The following is a 16,533-nucleotide window of genomic DNA, read 5'->3' as shown; positions in this document are numbered from 1 at the left end:
AGACCCCACGCATGCATCGCTCTGGCCCGGGGGAGAGACGGAGGCAGGCCCACAAGTGAGAACAATCTGAGATTCCGCACCAGGAGGAAGGCTCCGGGGGTGAGCCAAGAAGGTTCAACCCACGAGGCCAAATGACAGGTTGGATGACTTGCCAGAGCCGCCTGCTGCGTATGGAGCCCGGCTCTGTGTCTCCCCCAACCCTGTGATGCATGCTCCCCCCGTGCCCCTGGCGAGGGCAGGACATCGAGAGGAGGAGGACAGTGTATACCTTCCAGAACGGTCAGCCATGCAGAGTGATGGGAGAGTCCGATAGAGTTACCCGCCAAGCATGTATACTCCCCCGCGTCCTCAAAGGAGACATTCCTTAAGTGCAGCACCTCCATCTCTTTGTCGGTGGTGTTAACTCCGGCCGTCTAGAAGAGACAACGGAAGCCACATGGACAAGCCCGGGACCGGAGACCTCTCAGAGAGGGAGGGAGGAGGAGGAAAGGGGGAAGAAAAAAATAACCAGAGGAAGAAAGGTTCCCCAGCATCTCCTTTGCAACAACGGACAGACAAAAATCACCAGGCAGCGAGAGACCTGTTAGAGGAAGGGGGTGAGAGCCTGAGGAGGAACTCGGCAGACCTGACGGTGCGACGCGGATGGCTGGTTACACCCGTCACCAGGCGCAGCAGCCCCGGCCCAGCCCAGCATGCGGCGCGAGCGCATGGAGAAATGGGCCGGCGCGGGGGCTGTTTGGTTTCCGGAGGGGGCACACAGGAGGGACAGAGGGGGCTGCAAGCCTCACACACACACTCACACCCACACTCACCCCCCCACACACACACCCAAATACCCACACACATACCCCCCATCCCACGCACTCACAGCCCCCACACACACCCTCACACACACCCCACAGCCACACACACATACACTCACCCCACACACACACACTCACACACATAACCCCCCACATCCCACACACACTCACACAGCCCCCATACACACACTGACACACAGCCCCCACATACACTCACGGCTACTCCCCCACACTCACACCCACAAAAATACACCCCCACCCCACACATACACACCCCCCCCACACACACCTTCCCAGTCACACACACTCACCCCACACATACTCTCACCCCCCCCATACTCACACCCACACAAATACCCTCCCACACACATACCTCCCCACATCCCACACACACACACACTCAGCCCTCCCCACACTCACCTTCACACTCACACCCACATCCCACACACACACCCCCACACCTCCCCCCCACACACAGCCCGCTCACATCCACATCCCCCACACGCACACTCACATCACTACAGACGCTGGTCCTCTCTCCTCGCCATCACTCGGACCCTCAGTCTCCAGGATCACCCAGGACGCACCCGACACGCAGCCAAGAACACACACAAGGCACAGAGGGGTGACACCAACACAGAGCCGAACCAATCCAGCCGCCCAGGCCGGGTATTTTTCCATGGCTCCGGGCACTAGAAACAGCAGGCTAACAGGGAGAGTGGGGCGCTGGCCTCCCCACAGCTGCCCTGGCAGCTCGGGGCCTCCATCAAACCCCAGCACAGGGGCCCCTCCAGCTCCCCGTTACCTTTTGCCACAGGTCTGGTGACTGTGAGCCACGCAGACTGGTTAGCTTCACCAATATAATTGGAAACCTTACACACATACTCCCCGCTCTGGGCCTCTGTCACATTGAACAGGGTCAGGACCTCCGCATCCGAGCTATTTATCCCCGAATGCTGGAACAGACCAACGACACGCCGTCAGTTGGGCCAACATGGAGATGTGGCCGTATTTGCTCCCGTGTGGGGTTACGGTGGGCCCAGGAGCTAAGGCAAGAGGCTGAGGCGACACTTGTCCTCTTTCCCTCGTTAGCAGGACAAAAAAGTGGACTTTAAAAATCCATGTGACTGAAAAACAAACTGAATGAAAAAAAAATCATTGCCCCAAGCAAATATTTCATTTGTGTTAAACCCCCTCCTCCAGGAAGAGGGCAGAGATTGCCAGTGGAGACAGCAGCCAAGGTCCAAGGCCCCGGGCCCACCACATGGCAGTTTCAGTGCCCAAGGTGAGGAGTGCGGCGGCTGGCTAGGGAATCTTTGGAACAGCCGAGCCAGGGAGGAGGAGGGCTAAGGCTGGGACCAGGAGGGAAAGCAGGTTCCCAGCTTCTGGCTACTTCCTGTTGCAAGATCCACTGGAGAATTAGGCAATTAGCTTCCCTGGATTAATGGAGCATTCAGGGACATTCGAAGTCTGGGAGTGGGAGGAAAAAAAGAAGAAAGTGCCATTACTCCTGAAACCACTGAGGACTGACCCGTGGCCTTGGCTTTTCCAGCCCTACCTAAGCTAAACCGTGCCCATGTGCCAGAAAGGACGTGCCTCCGGAAGCAGGGCAGAGACCGGGAGACGCTTGCTGGGAAGGCTGTGGTAGTGGGCGGTGGGAGAGCAGAGTGCGAATGCCTTCCGGAGAAGCTGACCTGAAAGCCTGGGCACGGTCACCGTCCAAGCTCTTCAGAAGCCAGCAGTGCTCACCCCCAGCCCTCGGCGCCCCACGAGCCTTCACCCACGACCTGCTACTGGTCCTTCAGAAAGTGGCCAGGGCCCCACATAAGATGGAGCCTGGACTCAGCAGAAGGACCAGGGCCCGATCACGGGGACTGAGCTGGACCCCAGCCACCTGGACCCCAGGAGATACACGCCTCCTTCCCCGAGCCCAGCCCACGGAGACCAGAGCCAGGATTACCTTCAAGATCTGGACATAAGGCAGGTTGTCCGGCCCAATCTTACTCCCGTTCACCTCGATGTGCTTCAGCCACTGGATGTGGGGCTGCGGGTCACTGTACACCTTGCACATGAACTCCACGTTGCTGCCCAGGGCCACCGTCTTGTTGGCCGGCAAGCCCGCCTGCAGGATGGGCCGGTGAGGGGACCGCTCTGGAGGGGCATGGGATGGGAGAGGGTCATCAGGCCCTGCCGTGGCCGCTCCTGGCTGGAATGCTGACAGAGCATCCCAAGGACCAGCACAGAGACACATTCCCAGACCTCAGCCCAGCCTACCTGCCCGTAACTAAACCCACAGTCACTCAGACTCTTGCTGTTCAAAGTGTGGTCTGGGTACTGCAGCGCCAGCTTCACCAGCCTGTTAGAAACACTGACCCTCAGGTCCTACCCCAGACCTCCTGGATCACAAGCTTGTATTTTTTTTTTTGCTGCACTGCATGGCTCGTAGGATCTTAGTTCCCCAACCAGGGACTGAACCGAGCCATGGCAGGGAAAGTACTGAGTCCTAACCACTGACCCTCCAGGGAATTCCCCAGAAGCGTCTTTGCATACCATATATTTTTTTTTTTTTTGCATACCATATTTTTAAAGCCAAGGCAGAACACTGGCTGTGAAACTCTTTACCTTGAGGTTGCCAGAGAATGAGATTCAGAGCCTCTGGAAGACAGAGGCCGCACCACAGCACCAAGAGGCACGGCATTCTTCCTAGTGTCTCGTGCAGTGCCTGGAGTCTGCGTGGACTGACCTCTCTGAGCCTCAGTGTGTTCCTCTGTACAACGGGAACAACAGCACCTGCCTTGCAGGGTGCTAGAAGAATTGCCTGTGGTGTATTTACTGTACCCGGCAGACCACTCGCATCTGTGGAGTGGTAGCTACTATTAAGCTAGATTAACCACCACTGTGCCAGTCACCTCCTGCAGGAGAGACTCAACAGCACCTTTCCCTTTACAATGAACCTGTGGTACCACCGATCTTCCCAACTCTACTGATGGATAAGAAAAGGGAGGTTTGAAAAAGGAAGGTGATGGAGCTAATAAACGCCACAGAATCCTGACTCCACCCCTAAGTGAACCTGGCTCCCAGGCTGTGTTCTCCGCATCCCTGCTCCTTCCACCAAACTCCTCCTCCTGTCGCCACCCTCTTACCCACAACATCAAGCTGGTAGGTATGGTTGATGCTGCCGTATTCGTTCTCCACGATGCAGGTGTAGTTGCCCTTATCCGAAGGCACCACGGAGTCCATAATGATGCTCCAGGTGGCATAACGGACCTGAGGGGAAACATGCCAAAGGGCCCCAATGCGGGTCTGGAGGGAAAGGTGGGCAGAAGTCACGCACCCTCCAGTCAGAGCACGCAGCCCAGCTGCACAGGGAGCTGGGGACCATCATCCCAGCCCACTCACATTCTGCAGGAAGGCATCAGGCAGAGGGGTGTGAGGACTCGGAAAGTCTGCCCGCCACAGCCAAGGCCATCTGCAATCTGGACAAATGTGCCTTCGGAGCCCTCCCAGATACACTGCGAACTTTCCTAGCTTTGCATCCCTGCCCACACTGCTCTTGTGCCAGAGCAGCGTCCTGCTAAGAGTCCAGCCGTGTCCACCCTTGATGTCTCGTTTCACAGTCCACCTCCTGTCCTCCCATCCCTCTAGGCCTCACAGGTGCAGCGCTCCCGTTAGATGGACCCTGCTGGGCAGGACGCTGCCTCATAAGACCCAGAGCACAGGGTGCTGTACATGGCAAGTGCTGGCTGGGTTACTTTATAAACAGTTTGTTTTTCTGATTTCCTCTGCTTCTCTTTTTTAACATCTATGTTGTTTGGCTACTCTGGGTCTTGGTTGCGGCATGTGGCATCGCGTTCCCTGATCAGGGACAGAGCCAGGCCCCCAGCTTTGGAAGCAAGGAGTCTTAGGCACTGGACAGCCAGGGAAGTCCCTCCTCTACTTTTCTTATGCAAGATGAATGAGAAAAGAGCAGCTAGGTGAGATGGGAGAGAAACAGGAATGGTGAGAATGATCACAGGGTTTAAAGGAGGATTAGATGAAGACGTTCTTCCTAGAATTATAAACGGGCAAAGGACTTGAACAATTTCCATAACAAGAAATGGAAACCACTTAGGAACACATGAAAATTCTAAGTTTGTTCCTAAGCAAAATAGCCCACAGAGAACAATCTGATACTCTCACCTGTCAAATTTGTTGGCAAAAGTATAGCCAGTTTATCATTCTCATACTCTGCTATGGGAGGACGAATTCATTTTCCCTTTTAAGAAAGTAACTGTTACCACAATAAAATAAAATGAAAAAAAATCACACCCCTACTCATTACATCATCTTCCATTAGAGCAAATGTCACAGTAAGATTTTATGTCTTCCCATTGGACTTTGAACTCTACTGCCTAATACATTTTCTGGAAAGACATGAATCCACAAAATGTTGGTGTAAAAAATGAATAAGTAAACAAATGAATAAAATTACCTAACTTTATTAGGGAAAAAAAAAAAGGAATTGGGTAACATGCATCAAGAGCTTAAAAATGCTTATACTTTGCTCTAGTAACTTCCACCAATCTGTCCCTAAAGAGGAATATTTTAAAATACTGACATAGACTTTACAAAGATATTCACCATAACGTTATTTACAGCAGTGCAAAACTGGAAAATAGTATCACAAAATAGTTCATTAAATTATGGGGCAATTAATACTGGGATATTATAAAGCCATGAAAAATTATCTTTCAAATACATGGCAAAAGACTCATAACGTTAACAATTAACAACTGGCAAGAAATTAGATAGTCAATGTGATTGACCATGCAAAAATCAAATACGTAGAAAAAGACTAAAAAGATTTAAGTTTATTTTCTTTTTTAGTATTTGAAAATTTTCTAGAGTGTTATTTAAAACAATTAAAGGCATATAAGTAAGGATTTTCTAAGCAGTGTCTCCTGCCCACCTTACTCCAGCTTTCATAAAAACCCAGATACCTTGTAGCCTCCGATCCTGTGGTCGGGCTTGAATTCTTTGCCGTTTTTCAGCCAGCGCAGCGTGGGGTTCGGGGTCCCACTGGAAGGGCATTTGAACTTCACTGTCTTGGCAGCTGGCACCGCGTGCAGTTTCTTTTCCATCTTTTCTGGTGACGTCCAGTACGGAGCCACGGCTGCCCAGGGAGAGCAGAGAGAGACAGGGCCTGGTCAGGCTCAGGGGAGGCCCCACCCACCTGCTCGCCACCTGTGAACGATGCCCGCACCGGTCCGGACCCCAGAGGGGTGGTCCCCCGGGGTCCCCCATGTGCCCCGTCGCGACCCCATGTGCCCCGCTACCCTTCCCTTCTCCAGTCATTTGCCCAAGCTTTCCCTTTTCCATTCCAACCCAACCCCCGGGCCCGGAGGCCAGAAAGGAAGGAAACAGTGTCTCACGCATACGGTTTGGTTTGGTGTTATCTGTTTCCTTCTCCTCCGAAGAGGAGTCATCGTCGTCATCGTCGTCCTCCGACGAGGGGAGCGCATCTAGGGCAAGAAGGAGGGGGCGCTGAGGTCCCTCCCCCAGGAAAAGAGGCTGCAGCTCGCATCCAGTCCACAGCCACCCCGGGAACACGAGGGCCAGTCCAGTAACAGGCGACCACGGCGACCGATCCCCACAGAGCCTCCGGGGCCCACACCTCCCTCAGTGTCCATCCCTCCGCCGGACAGACACGGTTTATGTAAGAACTGCACACCCTGTGCCTGTCCCCCTCCTCCGCCGACCCCAACACACTGCCCTTCCCTGCCCCGAAGCCTTTGCCCCATCACGGATAGGTGGGGTTCTCTTTAACCTAAGTCCACCCTGCACTCAGAGGCTCACGCCACATCTCAGAACCAGCAGCCAGGGCACCCGAACCCTCCTTTGGAAACCCAGACAGATCGAGGCACTATGGCCAGAAGCCATTTCCGAAGCCCTGGGCTGAACTCTCTGGAGTTGCAACGTTTCTAGCACGTGTCCGCTGAGGTCGGGGAACTGCGCTTCTCAACCAGTGGACAGGAACCCACGACACAGTGGGCAGCTGCCAACGCCTGCCCCCAACAAGTATCCAGTCCTTTGAGCGTGTGGTCACCCATCAGGGTTCATGCCAGATCTTTCCCCAGTCCTTTCTAGTGTTTTGGGGGCATCTGGAGGGAAGTGAAGGAGGCACGTCCCTCTGCTGGGGAGGGGGCGTTCTAGAGGATGTTTGGTGGGCTGGGGAGAGGCCAGGCTCACAGCCTGAGATGCACAAGTGGTGTAAAGAGAATTCCAGCTCTACTCGGTTCAGTCCTAAGGTTTTGTAAAAGTCACATCCTACAAGTGGCAAGTCCCCTGAGTCACAGAGCTCTAGGGTTCCCTGGCTGCCGTAGCACAGGTCTGGAAGTTAGAGAACACGTGTCTCCCATCAAGCCGTGACTACGGCGGTGCAACTGGGTCATCCACTATCCCACAGGGACCTCACCACGAATCTGGGGTGCTGATGACTAAGCCCAGCACCAAGTCCAAACGTCCAGGGAACAAGAGTTTGGAAGCTGCCTGAGCCCTGGGGCACCCCGATGACCTGGGCAGGCTGTGCTGGAGAAACCACCGTGTCTCACTGCCCCCTCCGGGGGTGTCAGCGAGCACCGCGGAGGTGGGTTCAGGCAGTCCTCCACTCTCTGACCCGAGGCCGGCACCCCGAGTCACCCCCTGAGAGCTAAGCCGCGCAGCGGGCTGGAGCGATGTTAGTGGGTGGCAGCTTCTGCAGCAGAAGGGAGGGCGCGGATGATGGCAGAGGAAGAGGCCGGCCTCCCCCTGAGACCAGCAGAGAGGGAGGCGGGGGGCGGCGGGGGGAGGTGGAGGGTGGACTTGGCTACCCACCTGAGACGTTGACGGAGAAGTAGGTGGTATCACTGCCGGAGGGGCTGCTGGTCACGCAGGCGTAGAGGCCTGAGTCGGCGGGCACGGAGCCCCGAACCTCCACCTCCTCCCCGGTGATGCGCGTGCGGTTGCTGTCCGCCAGCTGCACCCCGTCCCGCAGCCAGTTGATGCTCTGAACATCGTCCCGCAGCCGACAGCGGAGCTGCAGCAGGTCACCGGGGTGGACCAGGAGGGACTCCACTTCCACGGGGGTTCCCCAGGGCTGGGCTGCAGCCGCCGCAGGGACCAGGAAGAGGGCAGAGGGAGCAAGGGGGCAGGAGGGATGGGGAAAGACAAAGGCATTATGCCGGCCGCACAGAGCTGCAGCATCCCCGGGGGGCGGGGTACGGAGCTGGGGTGGCGGGTCAGTCGGGGGGACGGCTGGCTCCCTGGGCACTCCCAATGCTTCCCATCCACCCTACTCCTCCAGAGGGCAAAGGAAGACAGGCGAAGTTAGGAAGCAGCTGCAGCAGCATTAAGCGGTTCAGAGTGGGTTTCCGTCCATCTTTTGGTGGGGGGAGGCAGCTCTGGCCCTCCCCGGGACCCCTGGGTGTCTAAGAGCACCCCCTCCCCATACACACAGCTCTTTACCAAGAGCGGCCACTTCCCAGGGGAACACACTGTTCGCTTTCGGGTGGGGCAGCCTCACCCCTCTCCCCAGGAACAAGCCTCCACAATGCAGCAGCCCCCCATGTGGGGGGGCAGCGTGTCATGGGCGGGGTTCTAGATTCAAGTGATCAGTACTGGGGAGTGCTCAGAGCCCCAAAAGGAGTCCGATGCACAGGGTGTATATGCGGGAGAGATGGCCCGAGGAGAGGTCAGCTCAGGGGAGCCTCAGGCTAACAGGTGCTGGGCCAGAGGATTCGGAGCTTTTGACTATATTAGGAACGGAGGCCGGCAGCTGCCACAAAACCCACACTTGCCCTGGCAGCAAAAGCCGCTCCACACAAAGCTCCTTTCTCCTCGCCCCACTGCAGGGCTCCCCCTCTCGAGCCCCCAGCCTCCTCTCCGCTGCCCTCCCCTGACACACAGGCACACACACCCACTCTCCGTCACTGCTCCCCCACCCCACCCCAAGCCCAGGGGTCCACACACCCATCCCTCTTGACCAGCAACGCTGAACTCGAACCAACAGGAAGGCCTGAGGCCGGACACAGGACAAGGCCAGCCTCAGGCGTATCTGTCTTCTCCCAAGCACACCCCGTCCACACTAACACAGACCTCCCCGTCCCTCTCGGCACTTGCACGCCTGCTCCTGGCATCTTCCACCCTCTGCCCGGCCTCCACCAGAACAAGACACCTGAGGTAGCTCACACCCACCACTGCCTGGTTTCTACTGCCTTCTGCAGCCTTCTTTCTTTCTTACCCCCATTTCGCCATCAGAGGCTTGCCGACAGCCCCCCTGCAGGTCCCGGATTTGGGAGGCTCTGAAAGGCACCTGGCCCCGCCACGCTGGCATCTCTGCCTGGCTCTCCACCCATCCTCTGGTTCTCAGCCTGGCTGGAAACTGCCCCAAAGGCCTTTCTGACCCCAGTCTGGGTCAGGGGCCCTCCCCTCGCACTTGTCACCCTGGAGGAAAGGCCTCTTTCTCGATAAGGTTGCCAGAGTGGGAACATGTCACATTTACCTTCAAACCTCGGGAGGGCCCTGGCCCACGGAGCTGCCAACAAAGGCTTGCTGAATAATCTGACAATGATGCACTGTTTCTCCGTTGTCTTCCCTTCCAAACTCCGCTTCTCCTTCACCACCTCATTTTAACCCACTCTTTCTGAAGTCCCCAACAGGTTTCTGCTAGAAACCTCACTGATGAAATGTGTCCTGGGCACCAGGGACTGACAGTAGCTTTTTGTGGGGGGAGGCCTTGGACGAGGCTCAGAGGCCACGGCTGCAGGCCAGGTGCCCCTTGACCCAAGGGCTCTGTCTTAAATCCTAGGTAAATACTGAGTCATCAAAAAGGAGGTGCTGGTTTAAAAGGGTTTGGAAACAAACCACTGGGCCCGCACTCATTTATTTTTGTGAATCAGGTCAAGAGGCACACCGCAAAGGTGAGCAGACCACACACTGATTAAAAATAAGCTTTTGTGGGTCTTGGAAAATAAAAGTTATTCTTTCCATTTTTAATGGTTTGTGGTTTTGCCAAGAGGAGGCAGAAGAAAAGCCATTCAGACTTGACCCTTAGGGAAACAGAAGACGCTCCTATGGATCAAATCTCATTTTCCTGCAATGACCTCACTGATTAAATATTTTGCAGCTCATGATCTGTACCAGCCATTGGTTAAACAGTAAACTCCGGTAAACTCCAATTCTTAGCCTCTGACAGGTCCCAGAAACAAAAAGGTAGCAGGGAGAACACGGGCGTTGCCCCAAGAGAAAGCAACAAAGGGAGACTTGGCTCTGCTGGGGACAGCTCGGGCTGATTCCACTTGGATCTGAAACTCCCTGCTCTTCCTGGCCAGGACGTGCAAACAGAACTCTTCTGCACGATCTATATAAAGCCTCAAGAGCCAGCTTTCTTGTCCCAGTCCCTGGAGGTCAAGCTCAGCCCGATGCTCCAGGCCATGGTGTGCTAGTCCTGTTCATTCTCCTGATCAGTATTGAAGGCTGTGTAGAGGGTGAACTCTAACCCCGTGCTTTGCCTTCAAGGCTCCTCTCAGTGTGTTCCATCCTCCCCATGCAACCGTCTTCTCCCTGCCTTCCATGCCAAGTCTGGCTGTTTTCTGCGCTAACTGTATTCTGCAGCCACAACAAAACTGACTTCTGCTCAAGGCTGTCAGGCATCTCTCTAGAACTCTCCTACCCACCTACTCAAAGTGCACCATCCAAGACACCCACCCTCCTTTTCTGTAAAAACAGTTACCATCTGAATAGCACAAATTTGCATTTAATTCCATGCCATCTTGCACTGTTGCTTTTTCAAACATCTTTATTGAGATATAACTCATGTATCATAAAATTCACCCATTTATAGCGTATCATTCAATACTTTTTAGTATAGTCACAGAATGCAACTATCACCACAATCTACCTTTAGAACATTTGTATCACCCCCAAAAGAAACCCCATACCCATTAGCAGTCACTCACTATCTCCTCCCCCTCCACCAGCCTAGGCAACCATTGATCTGCTTTGTCTCTATAGATTTGCCTATATTAGATAGTTCATATCAATGGACTTGTGCAATATAGTTTTTTTGTGTGTCCTCTTTTCTTTTATCATGTTTTCAAGGTTCTTTTCATGTTGTCTCATGTACTTTATTCCTTTTAGTGGCCAAATAATAGTCCATTGTGTGAGTATACCACATTTTATTAATCTGTTTGTTGGCTGATGGACATTTGGGTGTATCTTTTCCTAATTGTCAAAAGTGTCCATGTCTTGCCTAAGAAACAGAAAGCAACTCAGACCAATAGAATGGTCTATTATAGTTTTCCCACAGTGCCTGACAATGTCAGAAATACAGAAAAATACTCAGTAGGTCTTGAAGTTAGCATCTGGCAAAGACTAAATTTTAGGGGAACTGAAAACATTCTTCTCAATTTGAACCAAAACCTATGGCTCTTGGTTTCCGGTGGATTTTTTTCATGGCTAATAGTGCTCTTGTATGTGTGTCAAAGCCTCCATTTACAAAGCAGGTAAATGCCACTTTCTTCGAGGAGGTAATGGAAAGGTAACTGACCATCTGCTGGCTTACTGGGCCCTGCCCCTCTGTGTCACCACCTGGACTAGCAGCCCTGATCTTGGAGCGTCGTCTGTAAGGCAACTGATGTGGGCATCCCTGCTCACGGGCCGCCTGCAACAACCAAGTCATTACTCTCCATTCTCCTGCGGTCTTTGCAGGGTCCCCCATTTATGTCCCCGTTGGAAAGGCCTTTGCATCTGTGGCTCCATCTCCACTGAGCTGGCCTTTCTCTGACCAGCACCCATGGACCAGGGCTCTTCGTGTCGTTAGGCATCAGGAAGCAAGAAAGGAGCTGACACCTTTATTGGGCTGGCCATGACTGATGAAGAACAGAAAGCAGTTTATTGGGCAGCAACTTGAAAAGACATTCCAACGCTTGATGAATTGGAGTGCGGAGGCTGTGGGGGAGACTGCAAACCCACACACTCGCTTTGTGTGTCCTGTTTCCTGAGAGATGAGGTGGGCAACAGAGGCTGGGGGACACTGGGTATCTGTATTCCGTGGGGACCTGGCCTGAGGCTGAAAGCACTTGGCATGCGTTTCACTCCGACAGGCTCTGGGTGCAGGGTGCTTGGGGTGCCCCGGAGGAAAACGGTGCATCCTGCTTCCACGCCCACATCACAGTCACTATGATCATCACTGGGAGCAAAAGGTTAGGGTTAGGGTTGGACTTGACTTGCACACCCTTAGAGAATCAAGGGTGCCCTGGCCATCTCTCCGGAAGACAGGAGGGAACAAAGGCTCCTGCTTAGCTGCCTGAATCTGGGGCTGAGGAGGACTCTGGTGGTGGAGCAGCTTCTAGGACAGTGCAGACAGCAGGTGGACCATGGAAGGCCGTGCTGGCTGGACCCAGGACTCTCTTAGAGGGAGGGACGGGGCTTCAAACAGCAATCACCAGTCCCATCTGCTTCTCTAATGGAACCTCTCCACCCTCCAAGGGGAACTAGAAACAGATCAGGGACCCAAACGTTTTAGTAATCCTCAAGGAAGCAGCTAGAAAAACAGAGAGGTGAGAGGTGGTATTTCTCAAGTCTAGGAATGTGATTAATGTTAGCGGGGCCCTACGGAGTCCCTCTCCCTCCCTACTTTCCTCCAAAACACCAGGGCTCTGTAATTGCCAATGAGCCAACAGGATATAGCAGTTGGCTCATGGCAGGACTGGCCAGAAATCTGCCACTGTCATCTAGCAGGCAGCTCTGTTCTGGGTTCATCTGTTCAGATCCAAGTTCTTGATTCTAAACTCCGAGTCTTCTGCCAGCCCCGGGTACCGTGTAGGATGGGCAATGACCACAAGGAGGCTCAAATCCATACAAATGTGTTCATTGGAAGATGAGACCCCAGTTTCCCCCAAATCGAAGGAGACAGGGACTTTCTCCAGAATGGCTATCAGTGGGTTGTCTCTGTGAGCCCTTGTTGCTGTGCAAAGAGAGGTCATGGATTAAAATAAGGAGCAAAAGAGCTGGTCAGCCTTGGGCTGCTGCTGCCGCTGCTGAGTCGTGTCCGACTCTGTGTGACCCCACAGATGGCAGCCCACCAGGCTCCCCTATCCCTGGGATTCTCCAGGCAAGAACACTGGAGTGGGTTGCTAGTTCCTTCTTCCAGCCTTGGGCTAGCCAGGGTGGTAAGATTTACACAATACCTGGTTGGTATGGAGGACTTTATCATACAACACGAGGTAAGGAGAGAAGAATATGAGAGCCCAGGGCAGGTGACCCAGCACAGGCTCCAAGGTTTCAGAACTTAAGTATTGGTGGTCAAGACAGATGGCAATGTTTGCAGCACTGGGGAACACGATGGTAGGGGAAGGCAGTGAAACTTTGTGGGGAGCAGAAAAAGATGGGGTGCTTACGAGCAAGGCTGTGCCTCGGGATGAAGGGGATGGGAGATGAGGCTAGACCATATGGCCTGCCTGGAATAAAAGAAGACACAGCAGAAAACAGCCCCCTCCAAATGATTTCAACTTAAAGGTGGGTGGATAGAACAGAACCACTGAAGAAGTCCCAGCAAACACACTCCTCTGCAGTCTCTGTGAATGCAGGCCTTTCATGCCACGTGGACAAACATACCTGAAAATGTATTTTAAAAATACCACTTCACCAGCCTTGGTCCCATAAGAACCAATTTGGTCTGGAAGCTATCCATCCTGGAGCCCCACAACTTCGCATGAACCCAGCAAGGAACAGCACCATATTTGCATAGCACTTTACAACTGACCACACGCCTCCCCATATATTATCTTGGGATCCTTAAACAACTCTGAAAACAGTAACTCCAATATTGGCCAATACTGGCAGCAGGCTTACTATCTACATCCCATATCCTGTGAATGCTTTTACCACAGAGTATCCCTGAATCCTCAGAGCAACCATGAAAAGTGAAGTGTTAGTTGCTTGGTCGTGTCCGACTCTGTGACCCCACGGACTGGAGCCCACCAGGCTCCTCTGTCCATGGGGATTCTCCAGGCGAGAATACTGGAGTGGGTTGCCATGCCCTCCTCCAGGGCTTCCCGACCCAGCAATCGAAGCTGGGTCTCCTGCATGCAGGCAGATTCTTTACCAACTGAGCCACCGGGAAGCCCATAGGAGGTTGATACCATTGTTACCTCTACCCTGGGAATGCAGAAGCTGATGGTATGCCAAGCACACAACAACCCCCTAAAGTGAGGACCGTCACCCTCATTTGACAGAGGGGACATGGAAGCATGGGAAGTTCAGGATGTGTCCAAGACAGCCTACCTAGTCAGTAAGTGGCTGAGCAGGGATTTGTCCCCAGGTGGCCTGACTCTCCGGAATCCACATGCATCCAGAACCTTTGAAAGAGACCAGTGCAAAAGGTCTCTATTTGTACCGTCTTTGCAATCCTTGCCTGCGGAAGGTGAAAGAAACCCTTTCTGGTCGGCCCCTGGGTCCCGCCTAATGACACCTGTGTCTCCTACCTTCCTCCCATGGGACTCTGCAGCTGGCTGCTTTAGCCTCCTCCTCTTCTCATTCCTTCACCTCCACAACCACTACTTGATAACTTGGTGGTTTTTTTTTTACTTACAATGCACTTTCCTGGTCGTGCTCATCTAACCTTTAGAGTTGAGCAGGTGAGACTGCGCACATTTGGCCGACGAGGAAACTGGGAGGTGGGGGTGGGGCAGCCCTGTGACCATGGCAGACCCAGGGCTAACAGTAGGGCCCCACTTTGGTGCGGCACCTGATGCTTTACAGGGCGTGCTTATTCACGTCTGTGCTCATTTGCATTTATTTCAGTTAAACACAAGGCAGTGGAGGTCGAGAGACTTCTCCCAAAGTCACGAAACAGTCACGAGTCTTAACTACTGAACCACCAGGGAAGTCCTCCTAAGTCCCTCTTGAGTGCAGCTTATAGCTGAGCTGATGACCTCAGATGACCCCTGCCTGATCCACTGAAAAGATCAAGAATGTCAGGCAAAGAGGCTGGCCACCCCTCCCCTGGGCCAGCTCCCCCCTCCTCCCCCATCACACATCCTGACTGTCCCATCCTCTCATGCCTCTGGTTGCCTGGTTTGCATGCCCTCCTCAAGGACCTGGGGCCTCTCAAGTCCTGGCCCCCCCCAGCTCTCCTGTCCCCTCACCCTGCCAAGCCAATACCCTCACCGGCCTTTATTTTGCTTTCTCCTAAAATAACACTGTTTCTGTCTCTCCATCACTTCCCCAGACATGAAAACTCATTCTCTGGAAATCTCTGCAGCTCTGTCGCTCAACTCATTTGTAATGTGACTTACAGATTTTCACAGCTTTATCGTGCCCTCATTCAAAATGCTCAGCTGAGGGCTGATCCATCAGTACGTCTCATCTACACTGTGAGGTCAGTGTGCGTCATCTCTGTGCCCACTCTGGAGAGGAAGGGTGTAGGGCTTGAACAGCTAGCCCCCCAACAAATCCAGGTGTGACGGCTCTTCACAGTTGTCTTCCCTTTTTGTTGTTCAGTTGCTCATTCCTGTCTGACTCTTTGAGACCCCATGGACTGCAGCTCACCAGTCCTTCACTATCTCCTGGAGTTTAATCAAATTCATGTCTACTGAGTCGGTGATGCCATCTAACCATCTCATCCTCTGTTGCCCCCTTCTCCTCTTGCCCTCAATCTTTCCCAGCATCAGGGTGTTTTCCAATGAGTTGGCTCTTTGCATCAGGTAGCCAAAGGATTGGAGCTTCTTCATTACTAGGAAATCCTTTGGATTCTGTGTTTCTGGGTTGAGAAAATTAGAAGAGGGGCCATGCTCTTTGGTAACGTGGGGAACTGGTGGTCCAGGAATGTTTACAGTCTTGACACAAACTCCCCAGAGATAAATGAGGGGGCAATTGTGGGTGGGGGAGGAACTCGGGGTGGCTTTGAAAGCAACTTAAAAGGAAGACAGAACAGCCCAGCGGGGCCCCGGGGGCCCTCTGTCGAGGTTTTTATTACGTTATTTTGGCTTTGAAATGGAACTGAAAACTTACTTTAGTCTGGCAAGGCCAGGCCAGAGGGGGTTCTCATCAAAATCCTGGGAGACAACGGTCATCCTGCAAGGGTGGGGGGTCCAGGGAGGAAGCCCTCTGGATGCGTGATCCCCTGGACGTGCGGCGTCCCTGAGACGGGGTGCACACACAGAAGTGTGCGGGAGGGGACACGGGGACACCAGTCAATTAGTGGGGCCTGACACCCTGATCCAGCCGCATTCACCGGGCCCCCGACCCGGGGGGATTTGGAGTGTAGGTTTTTTTTTTTTTTTTCAAATAGAAAAAGGGAAAGAAGTAAGAAGGAGCATTTTGCATGCAAATGGGCCGCTGCCAGAAGAGCCCATTAAAATGTAAAAACTCCACATTCAGCCTGACAAAACGGTGCAAACTGCTGCGTGGGCCAGAGGGGCAGCAATACAGCTCCCGACAAAGGGGCCCGGCCACAATGGGAGCTGAATGGTCTCAGTCAGCGGGTCCCCTCTCGTGTTGCCATGGGGACCCCACCCGGGCTTACCAAAGGTATTTCCTGAGGAGAAAGGCAGTGCACACTTGCTCAGGCGGCCTGGCTAATCCTGACAGGAAGCCTTCGCCATTCAGCAGCCCAGGGGCTTGGGGCCGGGAGTTGTGTTTTGTTTTTATTTAAAAAAAAAAAAAAAAAAAAAGATCTCGGGGCTTTTGTGTCGTCCCATCTCGTCACTGT

At 53.5% G+C, this 16,533-nt stretch overlaps 1 protein-coding gene across 9 annotated transcripts in view; it reads right to left on the bottom strand.

Moving 5' to 3' along the window:
• The window catches only part of FGFR1 (fibroblast growth factor receptor 1), a 50,269-nt gene that overhangs the window by 7,190 nt on the left and 26,546 nt on the right, over positions 1-16,533 (bottom strand). For 3 of the 9 annotated variants that reach the window (XM_055567062.1, XM_055567058.1, XM_055567059.1), the window contains exons 3-8: positions 7,656-7,922; positions 6,215-6,304; positions 5,783-5,955; positions 3,947-4,070; positions 2,764-2,954; positions 269-413 (exon numbers count right to left, since the gene is read on the bottom strand). In XM_055567062.1, the coding sequence (XP_055423037.1) occupies positions 269-413; positions 2,764-2,954; positions 3,947-4,070; positions 5,783-5,955; positions 6,215-6,304; positions 7,656-7,922 (990 nt within the window). The remainder of the gene's footprint in view (positions 1-268; positions 414-2,763; positions 2,955-3,946; positions 4,071-5,782; positions 5,956-6,214; positions 6,305-7,655; positions 7,923-16,533) is intronic. The other 6 variants (XM_055567063.1, XM_055567061.1, XM_055567060.1 and 3 more) reach the window with 3 other exon arrangements.

Source organism: Bubalus kerabau, chromosome 2 (assembly GCF_029407905.1).
Source record: "Bubalus kerabau isolate K-KA32 ecotype Philippines breed swamp buffalo chromosome 2, PCC_UOA_SB_1v2, whole genome shotgun sequence".
Taxonomy (NCBI): domain Eukaryota; kingdom Metazoa; phylum Chordata; class Mammalia; order Artiodactyla; family Bovidae; genus Bubalus; species Bubalus kerabau.
This window is presented reverse-complemented; position numbering and strand designations above follow the sequence as displayed.